General features: G+C 39.8%; 1 protein-coding gene and 1 long non-coding RNA gene across 2 annotated transcripts in view; one reads left to right on the plus strand and one right to left on the minus strand.

Moving 5' to 3' along the window:
- LOC143360371 (SET domain-containing protein SmydA-8) overlaps positions 1 to 11,014 on the minus strand; it is a 57,041-nt gene extending 46,027 nt beyond the window's left edge. Inside the window, exons 1-3 of the mRNA XM_076799149.1 lie at positions 10,790 to 11,014; positions 10,437 to 10,504; positions 9,776 to 9,995 (exon numbers count right to left, since the gene is read on the minus strand). Of these exons, the coding sequence (XP_076655264.1) occupies positions 9,776 to 9,995; positions 10,437 to 10,504; positions 10,790 to 10,807 (306 nt within the window). The 5' untranslated portion in view covers positions 10,808 to 11,014. The remainder of the gene's footprint in view (positions 1 to 9,775; positions 9,996 to 10,436; positions 10,505 to 10,789) is intronic.
- Positions 1 to 12,471, plus strand: part of LOC143360389 (uncharacterized) — a 562,015-nt gene that overhangs the window by 352,791 nt on the left and 196,753 nt on the right. The gene's annotated exons all lie outside the window — the stretch shown is intronic.

Consider the following 12,471-nt stretch of genomic DNA (forward strand, 5'->3'; position numbering starts at 1 on the left):
GCTTGCGGCGCACAGTGGTGCCAAAGCGGCAAAAAATCCATTTTATAAATTTTCGATTTTTATAAAAAAAAGAATTATTTTTGTATAGCCCAATAGTGAATGCATAATGTGCCAAAGTCCGATTTTAAAAAAAATTTATTTACGGAGATATACGCATGGTAAATCACCTTTTCTTCTCTCCTGGCAATTCATCAGTTTTCAGTACGGTAGTTATGTAAATATTCCGCCTATAATTGAATACTTAGGGATCTACAAATCATAGGGGTTATTAGAAATAGGTTAAGCTATTAGCTGGCAGAAAAATTTTTCAAAAAAAGTTGTTTAACATTAAGTTAATTAACTAATTTTTTATTTATGGAGGAATTCAAAAAATCCTTTGCAAAGATTCGATCTAGAACTAATCGTTTTGGCAAGGTGTAATATTGATCTAACTTTGTTTTAAAAATCTTGAGATCATTCCAGACGCTTTCGCCGCAATTTAAGTTTAAACATCAACTTTCGGGTAAAATTGTTTAAGGAGATATCATAAATAATAAAGAAAAATGTGAAATAGCTAGTTAGAATTAACTTTTTGAATAAAAAAAATTTTAATAATAATCTGTTTATGTTAAATGAACAAAGATTTCATTCATTAGATCACTGTTTTTAGCCAAAAAGTAGAAAAAAATCAGTAAAAATTAAACTATCCAACAAAATTTGTTGCCATTTTATCGCATACTGAACAAAAAGTGTATCTCCGGAATTAGGGTAACGCAACATACACCACGTGGAGGTCGCACGATCGAAATGCACCCCGTGTGTAATGTGTGGTTAGTGTCGTTTGTGTGTTTTTAGTGGTGTAATCGGTTTCTTAATATTTCCTGAAAATAAACTGCAACAAATGAATGACTGGATTCTTGTATCTATCACTTTAAGGGGTTACATACCTTCAGCAGCGGTGAAAATTTATGTTTTGAATTAAATTTTTAAGGGATATATCTTAAATAATAATAAATAATAAAGGAACGTGTGAATTCATATGTGTAAACAAATATTTAATAACAATATTTTAATGTTACATAAACAAATTTTTCGTTCACTGGACCACTGTCGGAAAAATGCAACAGGTATTTTTTGGCAGTGGTTCAATGAATGCTATAAAAATAAATTATGGACGATAAAAAAAATTGTTATTAAACATTTTTTTATGCATAAAGAATTAATAAATCATATGCATTTCACATTTTTCTTTACTATTTAGAGTAATTCCTTTATTGTTCCCCTCAGGGTTACAACCCCACTGCATCTCCTTCCTCTCGCCGCTCCTATCCTACCCTTATCCTAACTTACAATTACTCTTGCTGTCCAGAACATTTCCCCTTCCTCATCCCCCACTCTCACCTTACCTCTCGTTTCCATTAAAATCTCCTCACATTTCCCTACCAGCCTTTCCCTACACCCTTTTTTCTCATCGCCCCTATCAATATACCCCTGTCCACCGAATCAAATGCCGCTTTCAGGTCCACAAATAATACTACCATCCTTCTTTTCTTCCTCCTCACCCGCCTGTTCACCAAGTAGTTCAACACATAGATGTTGTCCACACACCCTAACCCTTTCCTGAATCTCGTCTGACTCATAGGCAACAGTCTCTTCCTCTCCTCCTCCTTTCTCACTCTCTCCGCCAATACCTTTGCGTATACCTTGTACGCCGTTTGCGTTAGTGTCACTCCCCTGTAATCTCCCACCTTTCTACTTTCCCTTTTTTTCACTATCGGCACCACTGTAGCAGCATGGCCTCGGCCATGACGGTACCTCCAAAACTACCCGGTCCCTAATTTCCTGGGTTTTCCCCAAGGTTAAGCACGAGTCGGGCTCTCGCAGATTTCCGCATCTGGCAGCCAAATTCGTGCGGACCGGCAGTTTTTCCGTTAGCGGAAAAGGACCCTTTGTTCTACGCGTCTGTTTTCCCCCGTTTGGGACTTCGCCCGCCTTTCTCTAAGGCCGTATATATAGCCGTCGAAATTAGCGAGAGAGGCAGAACCTCACTTTCAGACGACGACATCGGTCGTACCATCTTTCGCACCCTTGGTGTCCAATAGAGCTAAATCCAGAGTCTTCGCGGCGCCCGAGCGTTTCTCAGTGTTTCAGTCCGCGATATACACGTTTAAGTATTTATATGTATCCGTGCCGAATAAAACATTAAGTGTTGGAAATCGAAGGTGCGTGTAGTAGAACCCCCCGTGACCTACCCACTTCACCACCATTCCCTCCGTCCAATCATCCGGCCATCCTTCCCCCCTCCACACCCTATTACAAACCCTTCATAACCACTCCTCTACTTCTTCCCCTCCATATTTCCACACCTCATTCGGTATCTCATCCCCCCTGCCGCTTTTCTCTCTTTCATACCCTTTACCACCCTGCTGACCTCCCCCCTTTCTATTTCCTCTTCTCCATCCTCCTCTCTCCTTTTTGGCTCTCCCTTTCTCACCCTCCAGCCTACTCCCCCCCATAAGCTCCCTAAAATGTATATCCCACTCGTCCATCCTTATTCTCTCATCCACCCGTGACCCTTTTCTCCTTTCCTTACTTATCAACTGCCATAATTGCCTTTCTGTTTTTATACCCTCCACCTCCCTTTCCCACTTTTCCCTCTCCTTTTTCTTCTTCTCCTCGCATAGTTCCCTATACGCTCTCTTCTTCTCTTTAACTCCTACCCCCTCTCCTCCTCTCTTTCTCCATCTCCTCAGTTCCTCCCTCCTCACCTTCCTTTTTTCTTCTCTGCATTCCTCATCCCACCAACCTTTTCTCTCCCCTCTTTTCTTTTCCCCGATCTTCTCTAATACCTCCTTTATTTTACCTTTCAACTCTTTCCAATGCTCCTCCACTCCCTTTTCTCCTCCACCCTTCTTTCCAAATTTCTCCCTGAACTCCTTCACCTCCTTCCTCCGTCCAATACCCCACCATCATCCTTCTCCTCCCTCTCTCACCCCTCCTTGTTCTCCCTCCCCTTTACCCCTTAAACCACACCGTCAAGGGCAGGTGATCTGAATATACCCTTTTCACCCCATCCCTCGTATCCTCATTACCCAATTCCCCCTCTTTCCTATAAACGTCCATTCCCCTGACTCATCTCCCTTCACATTCCGGTTTAATATCCCCCACCCTCTCTTCCCTAGATAACCACAACTCCTTTCTTCTGCATTTATCTTCGCATCTTTGTATCTCCTGTTCCCTTTTCCTTCCTCTTCCTCTCCTATATCACCCCCTTTCCTTCCCGTCCTTGCATTGAAGTCTCCCACTATAATCACCCTTACACCTTTTTCTCTCCCCTCTATCCAGTCTCCCAGTTCCTCCAACTTATTCTGCAAGTCCCCATTTATATATACCCCTATTACCCTCCACCATCCCCCCTCTATTCTGATCTTTATCATCATCACTCCATCCCTCCCGCCCACTTCTCCCCTCTCCGTCTCGATCTCCTTATTTATTCCCATGATTATTTATTCCCATTTATTCCCCCTTGCCCACTGCGCTTCCCAGACATACCCTCTTGGCAGCCTGCTCCTTAACTGTTCCCATCCTCTCTCCTTTATCCACGTCTCCATCAGCATTATCACATCCCACTCCTCCAACCCTTTCCAGAAGTCCTCATTCTTGTTCTTTAATCCCGCCACATTCCAAAAAGCCACCTTTACCTTCCTACCCCTCATCTTTCCTCCCGCCCTCTCTCCCTCCCGCCCATTTACCTCCCTTCCCCGTTTCCCTGCTCGACTAACCAACTTTCCTCTATTGCGTCCCATCGTTTCATCTTTCCATTCACCCACACTTTCATATATCCCACCTGCACATTCCTTCCTTTCATCCTTTCCTTCTCCGCTTCTCTTTCAATTTTCCACCTTGCTCTCCTCTCTTCCTCCGTTAGGTCGTCATCTAACCTTTCCTTTCTCCCTCGTAATTTGCTCCTCTCCCTCATTACTTCCCTTTTGTGTTCCCTCTCGACCATCTTCACCAATACCAACTCCCTTCCGTCCTTTCCTAACCCACCTATCTTTTTTATCTTCTTAATTCTCTCGTCCTTCAGTCCCATCACCTCCCACACCCTCTTCACCTCATTTTCTATCTCCTTACCCTCCTTTTGTATCCCTCCTACTATCACATTGTTTCTCCTCTCCTCCCTCTCCTTCCTATCCTGTTTGACCTCTATCCTCCTTATTCTCCTTCTATTGTCCTCTAATTCTTCCTCTCCCATCCTCCCTTCTACACCTTCTCCCCACCCCCTTTTCCCATCCTTCCATCTCTGCCTTCTCCACCTTTCCTTCTAGTCTTTCCATTCTCTTCTCTAAACTTCCCCTCCGTTCCATTTCTTCTCTCCTATCCTCTTCCCACTCCTCTCTCTTCTTTCTTCTCTCCTCCCTCCCTCTCTCCACCTCCTCCTCCCCTGTTTTACTTCCCTCAACTCCATCATCAACTCCCTTATCAGATTCTCCAAACCTTTAATTAATCCTTCCGACTCTTTCCGTTCCTCCTTCGGTGACCTCAGCGTCTTCCCGCTCCTTTTAACAATTTTAAACATTTTCCTTTCCACCTCACCCACGTCGTCCCCCTCCTCCCCCTTTTCCCTCCTCCTTTTCTTCCATATACTTTCTAGACTGCTCCCACTACTCAGTCGTTCCCTCCCTAGCTTTTCCGCATTCGACGGCATTCCTCTTTACCTCTCTCCGCCTTCACTCATTCCTAATCCTCTTCCTCTCACCATATTCCCTTTAAGATTCCCCGCTTTCCTACCTGTCTCTATCGGCCACCAGATTGCGCCACCTACCAATCCTTTGTAGGGGCTACGTATGTGCCGTACCTTGCCGCAGCGCTAGCATCGCCGGCATCAGGCGCGTGCAAGCGGCAAGAGCGAGTCGCCGCTCTCGACTCTACGTGTCCGACGACCCAAGGCGGATTTGCCGCCGCCAAGATTACACCATCGCTCTCTCGTGTAACAACCTTCGTCGAGATAAGACATAATAAAGTTCTCTGTACTACAACACGCAACAGTGCCTGCCATCCAGTTTCCGGTTTCCCGGCGGTAGTAGGCCGCAGTCTGGAAATTCCCCAGACCGTAAACCTACACCTTTGTAGAGAGTTTATCCCACGCATGCGCCGTTCCCTCAGGCCGTCCCTAGGGGAATTGCCAAGACGCCGTTGGCAGCACTGCAGCTCAAGGAAGAAGAAGGCGGCAAGTGGGAGAACGATCTCCCCACACCAACACACTTCGTTTGTGTTCTTCGTAGAGTCGAGACGTCCATCCTTGTTAAGTTTAATAAAGAGTTACTTGTTATGTTATTACGCGTAAAATTCATTTCTCCCCGCGTGTTGCATGTCTAGATCACAGATGCTCCTGCATCCGAGTTCAGTATCGGTCTCGTGATTAAAACCGCTACACCTTCTCTCTACTCCCACGTTTGCCTCACGAATATCCCACCAATCTAACCTCCTATCCCTCGCTCTCTTTGACCTTCCTTGCACTCCTTACTCCACTATTTGCCCTTCTCCCATTTTCTCCACCACTTTCTCACCTCTCACACCTTTCAACCTTCACTCTCTGTAACAAAAACTTCTCTGCCCGCTTCACACACCTCAACCTCTCACGCAATCGAAAAAGGAAGTCCTCTTTATTATTTAGAAATATTCTTAATAAAATTCACCTAAAACATCAAATACACCGTAATTCCCTACGATTCATTCTTGGAAATTCTGAAAATTGATATTTAAATTTAAATTGCGGCCAATTTTCAAACAAATTCGTTGGATAGTCCCGTTTTTACAGATTTTTTGCCGCCTTTTGGCCATATAGCATCACTGTGCGGCGCCCTGCCGTCTGGGCGGCAAGTTGTTTTCGATACGAGTTCCTCCCCGTCTCCCGTTTGCTCAGGGAGATCAACGTGGTGGAGTTAGTGGGTATACCCCTTCGTGGGAGTCCCACATATCCCCGTCTGTTTCCCCAAGGAGAGCGGCGAATCCGTAATGCGATTACCACCAGGTAAAAAAGGAAAAAAAGTTTTGCTGGCTTATAGTTGGTTAGCACAAGCCAGATATGTAATTTTGTGTTTGTCTGATACCCACAAAGTCCCCTTAAGGATGTAGAATCCAAGCGTATAGGGTCGTGGACAAGAGGAAAGTGCCCTTAATATCGCCATGCTTGGAAAATCAGCAGTTGTGCTGACTTGTGCTAGTTGGTAGCACAATTCAGACATGCAATTATATGCTATTTGAATAACTGATACTAACTTAAACGTTACTTACGTGTCCAAAATTATTCTTTACCATAACTTTCTTCCTTGTTATGTTTATAAAGTAATACTTTTGCACAATGTTAGCATAACTTAGCAGAAAAGAGAACTAGAAAGAAGAACACAATAGAGAAAATTGCAAAAACTTAAAAGTGAGAGGGTACTCTAAGTTTTCCTCTATTTTTCATTGCATTTTTAATATTACAGTTTTTATATTCGAGCACAATTCAGCACAAATGTTGAGATGATGTGATTGTAATATTGGGGAGCGAACTTCTAGGAGGTAATCCTGTAGAAATCCAAATTCACAGGTTCAAAACTTATGCCTGTTTATAGTTGAACGAGTTTAAGGAGGCCGGCAGGCATTTGGCCTTGACTGTCACGCTATGTTATCCTGTGCCTTTTTTCTAGACATTTTACGTCTTAAATAAGTAAGTAATCAATTAAAAATGCATACCACCGTGTTTGTACATGTCTTTGCTACGTCTGTATAGAGCCTTTTTTTCGATACGAACACTAAATCTCTCGAAATTAAGAGAATCTTTCAGCGGCAGTCATCTTGTGACGTCATACTTGCTTCAGAATTCGAATTTTCTGCCGAATATTACAAATTACTCCACGATGAGGTAGAAATTCGCAATTTGGGCTCTATACAGACGTAGATTGGACTTTTAGGAAACACAATTGACCACTTCTAAACTGCTCATTGCAATATTGAAGCGGCAGTTTGTCTACATTTTGACCCTTGCATACGTATATGGATTTCAAACCATGCCGGCCCCCTTAAGCGTTTTTGACAAGTAAAGGCGCTGCCATTTTGGTAAGTACTCAGATATCGTCCATTCAGCGCAGCCGCAAGAAGGTTAGTCGGCGTTAGGTTTTTTTTAATGGCGAAGGCCATGCCAACTACGATTGCAAATGTACGTTATCGACATCATCGTGTGCTTGTGCTGCCATCTAGCGGCTCCGTTCGTTAGACGATGCGCGATGCTGACAGAGTACATACCAATATGTCAGCGCCCGTACCTGTCAAAAACACTTGAAATTCACCAACTTTAAACACGCATAACTTTGAAACCAGTGAACTCCTAATGTTAAAACTTGGATTTTTGGCATTTTCTCGTCAAAGTCTACAGAATCATATAAAAAAAGGTAAAAATTTCTGAGTCGCGTAAGTGAAGTTTAACCGATATTTAAATTTCTCTATGACTAAATTTCTGTACGACACATGTATAGCGACATCAACAAAATACAATGAACAAGTCAATTCTAGTTCTGTTCGATTTCATTAGCAATTCCTTTCTATAAATTATGATATGCGATGAGCTACGACAGGGCTCGGAATTATTGGCACGCAACGGCCGATTTTCAAAGGTTATGCCTCCTCGACCCGTCTGCGCGTCTCGCTCCTCGTGGCGATCCTAGTTCTCGAGCCAGCTCATAGTCCCTATTCGTGGCGCGTCAGGGCGACATCCATATCAATAGGTTTCCAAATATTACCGTCGAGGTACTATTGTCAATGCGTTTTATTTGTCAGTGGTATCCCCTGTAAGCCTAATCCACTGTGTCGCACGATAATTTCGGACAATAGCTGTAGAAAATAAATTTGGAAAATAAATTCCGAAGATAAATTTAAAAAATAATTTTTAATTCTATTGTCCAAATTTTATTTACATCCGGGATGACTTGATCTTCGCGCACGTTTAGACGTGCTTGGCAAATTGGTAAGATCTACCTGAAATTTGGACGTAGCTGTTCGTATCGCCCACGCTTACATTGTAACGGGTAACGCATTTTAGAAAATGAGCATCTTCATTCGCGCAGGTCCAACTGTTTTTCCCTGTTATCCATTAACTGGGAACGTCGTGTGAACAGTCACGAATTGGTTATTGAAAAGTAAGGATCGCGAGTTTCTGTAGGAAGTGTTGGTTAGTGCGTGTGTGTTTCCTGCGTATTAAAATAAATTCAAACTATAGACTTTCGAGCAGTGTTCACAGTGAATTTTTTTTTGTAGAGAACAATGCCTAAAACGCAAACGATTTTAATAATGTCTGTGAACACTTGTTTTTCGCTCAAATTGATAATCCTGCGGTAGTTACGAAGTTTACTTTTGAACGCTATTTTTCAAAAACTCCTTCATTATTATTTTGATTTAATGGAGGGGCTCAAATTAGTGCATATGAAATCTCGTACGAATATTATTGAGAATTCTTCATCCCAAATAGCTTCTTACGCTATTTCGCATTTCATAGCAAAAAAAAATTAAACCGTTCACTGAAGGCAATTTCATAAAGAAATGTCTCATTGAAGCGGTAAAATCATTTGGCAATTCCATAACACTTGAACTTAGTGACAAAACTGTCAGTTTCCGTATTTCCGATATAGGAATTGTACAACCCGATTTTTGCCACGAATATGTTGGTGAAAGCCTAAAAAAAAATGAAAAATGAAGAAGTTTTGTAATTGAATTAGTAGTGGCCTTCTGGTGTCACACCGATATACTCGACCGTGTTATGTTACACTCCTCGGCGGCGGCGGCCCTCGAGCTTCGCTATCCTTTACTACGTGCAACATTGTATCAAAGAGAGACATTTTCTCAGCCTTCTTGTGCCTGGCAGTATGTATGTCCCATGTTTGGGACATTCCTCGAGTAGTGTCATTTACGATTCCAGTGTGTAGTGTGTAATTCATATGCAACGTTCGGCGTGAATCAAAGATATCCAATATGTGACCCTTGCCAGAACCGTGTACTCGAGTGATATCGAGAATTAACTGTAGTACCTCGATGGTAATGTGGGAACCTATTGATACAGGTGTCGTCCAAACGAATAGCACCTATAGTACGCGCTTGAGCTGGCTCGAGAACTACGACCGCCACGGAGAGCGAGACGCGCGGCCGGGTCGAAGAAGCGTAACCTTCGAAAATCGGCCGTTGCGTGCCAATAATTCCGAACCCTGAGCTACGATATGCTACTTTATATAGTATCTACATATCATGTTAGAGATTAATTCATCACATTTCACGAGCATCGATGTTGATTAACGTTTTTTTTTTTGCTTCGAGAGAATCGTTTTTTCTTTCTTTCTTTCTTTTCTGGCATTTTCCAAAATTGGGAAAAATATACAAATTTAGCGAAATCTACTTATATTCATATCATTTTTCACAAAAAAATGCAGTGCGCAAAAAAATATTAACAAAAATCAGCGTTTTCTGAGTATTCCACTGCCACGTACGATTTTACTCAAATTTTACTTTCACCATATTATTCTTTCTGGAAATTAAAGTAATTTTGATTTGTGTCATTTTTTTGTAGGTCTGCTACTTTTCAAGTTATTGAGCATAAAATGTTTTCGAACCCTGTTTTAAACCTGTTTATCCACCGATAAAACAAAAATACGTGTGAAACATTTTTGGCTAAACTATAAATGTGCAAAGTTTCATAAAAATCGGTAAGTGACAGTTGGGTAATGTTGTGTACTTGTTAGTCACATTTCATTTCAATGATTTCTACCTGACATTCGTAATCTTTATGTTGCGGTTGATTCTCGCATTCTGTGGAGCAAACGGGCCACCCGCATTTAGAACAAAGTGGTTTATCATTCGGTGTTGGTGGCCAAGCCGTGTAACACGAAAGGCATAAGGGATAAGTGAATGCCTTTGGTCCGACTACAAATGGCATCTCTGTGAGGATTTCCTCACCTGCCTCCAATTCCTTGTTGGCTACCATATATCTGAAAATAAAATTATTTATAAAAAACCAGTTACAAATAATTACGATTCATTTTGTCATTTTTGAGTAATCCATAAATTGTTGTAAATTGTCTTAATTTTGGAAGATAAATTTTAATTCAAGTTAAAAAATTTTAAAGTCCTATTATTCAGAGCTTATATTTATTTATGAAATAAAAAATTTTTACTCTAGTTTAAAAAATCGTTTATAAAAATAACGAATTGTTGTAATATATTTAAATATGGTTTGTATAAAGCATAATCTATGATCAAGCGGATCAAATGCATTTATCATTTAATTATTTACAGTTATTGATAAATATTTGGAATACATCGATAATAAATCTTAACAAAACGAGGGGGAGATTAATATTTGAAAAAGTATACTATAAAGTTTGACAGATTTGTTAAGTCGACGTAAAATACAAATGGGTTTCATTTACCTTCCAACTTGATCATTTTTGAGTATTTTGAATGTAGCGGTGCTTTTACCATCCAATGTTGACGCCTCCTATAAAATTGTACGCATTATTACTTAACACTAATTACGTTACTAAAATTTTTACTGTATTTTATTTTTTAATTTTTAATCCATTATTATTAATTTTATAAATTGCTTCAATGAACTAAAATTCTCATAAAGTTTTACAGTATAGACATAAGAATTTAATTTTTTGCACGCACTTTTAAAAATTATGACGTTATTAATCGTTACTAATATAACGTTAAAAAATAATGTAAAATCATTAAATAAAATATTCACCACAACGAATACGTTTTCACATATAAAACATACCGAGTTTTGTTGCGACATGATTAACAATCAAGCACTGGTAACTGGATTCACTTAATTCGTTTTTATTGCGTGAGTATCACGTCCAAATTGAATGTTGCAATGCACGAATGCGGATGCGTTTAATCCGACAAAAACCGAATCTATATATATCAGTGTGTTATTAAAAATATACCACCCACGGACACTGCCAAAAGCACGATCCAGCTGGTACTACCGCCATCTTTCACGAACCGTCTCCGTGTACTAAACATTCTATCACAGACGAGTTATAATCGTCTGTGGGTCTATCGCACTGCATCGAACGGCCAGGGTATTTTTGTCTATCCAAACGTTCAGAAAGATCTTGATACTTCGGTAACTATCTGATGTTGTATACCCAAAGCTCTTATTGTTTTCTGACGTAACCAGCCGTGCGCTACGTTCAGAAGTTTTCAATTGTATCTTTTGGTGTTTCTACGAACACAATTTCATGAATTTGTAGAACTCCATCTTGAGACCACTACCTCAAAAAATAACATGGAAGTATAATCTTTTTCTTCAAAGTTTTTTGACACTTCCCTTCTCCAATAACAACATTTTTTAATTATTTCGTTTTATCGAATTCCGAGTCTGCAGATTTTGATATACAAAATTTCAAAACATTCATCTGTAATTATGAAACAAATCTTGTTTTCTGTTGACAACATCGTTTGTTGTGATTCTGACGAATTATAAATTGATATTTTTGAATAACTTTGTAAAAAAAAAAAAACAAATTCTATTATTATAAAATTATTTTTACGGTTTGTTAGTCTGAATGTAAATATTTTTCTATCGATTTCTAATAGTGTTTGATGATATCACGTAATTTATAAACTTATTTCTACTATATTTGAAGAAATAAGTAAAGAGAGTAATTTATCTAATAAATAATTTTTATTGTAAAAATATTAGATTTAACAGGATTATTTAAAGTATACTCTACAATAATGTCTGGAATTTTCTGACTTGTTAGTAAAAATTGAATTTTTTTGTAAATAATGGCCTACACTACAACAAATGATTTCCAAAAGCAACTAATAGCCAAAAAATGAATCAGAAAATGAATGAGAAAATAACATTTGAAAATTCAATGGGTACGAGATACAAATCGACTGTATAATATGTTTTGTATTTATGGTTGATTTCCTCTTCCTTTAGAGCTACTGTACTACTGCTCTTCTACAGTCCGCGACAAAAAGATAGCACGCATTAAGAGTTACATGATTTTAATTTATTTTTACGTTGCAACTGAAAGGGCCTAGCCGATTAAGGGGGCCGGCAGGGTTTGAAATCCATATGCTTATGCATGGGTCAAAACCTTTTCAAACTATCGCTTCAATATTGCAATGAGCAGTTTAAAAGTGGTCACTTGTGTTTGCTAAAAGTCCAATTTATGTCTGTATAGAGCCCAAATTTCGAATTTCTACCTCATCGCGGAGTAATTAACAATATTCGGCAGAAAATTCGAATTCGGAAGCAAGTATGACGTCACAAGATGGCTGCCGCTGAGAGATTCTCTTAATTTCGCGAGATTTAGTGTTCGTATCGAAAAAAGGACTCTATACAGACATAGCGAAGACATGTACAAACACGGTGGTATGCATTTTAAATTGATTATTTACTTATTTAAGACATAAAATGACTAGAAAAAAAGGCACAAT

The sequence above is a fragment of the Halictus rubicundus genome, chromosome 13, assembly GCF_050948215.1.
Source record: "Halictus rubicundus isolate RS-2024b chromosome 13, iyHalRubi1_principal, whole genome shotgun sequence".
Classification (NCBI taxonomy): domain Eukaryota; kingdom Metazoa; phylum Arthropoda; class Insecta; order Hymenoptera; family Halictidae; genus Halictus; species Halictus rubicundus.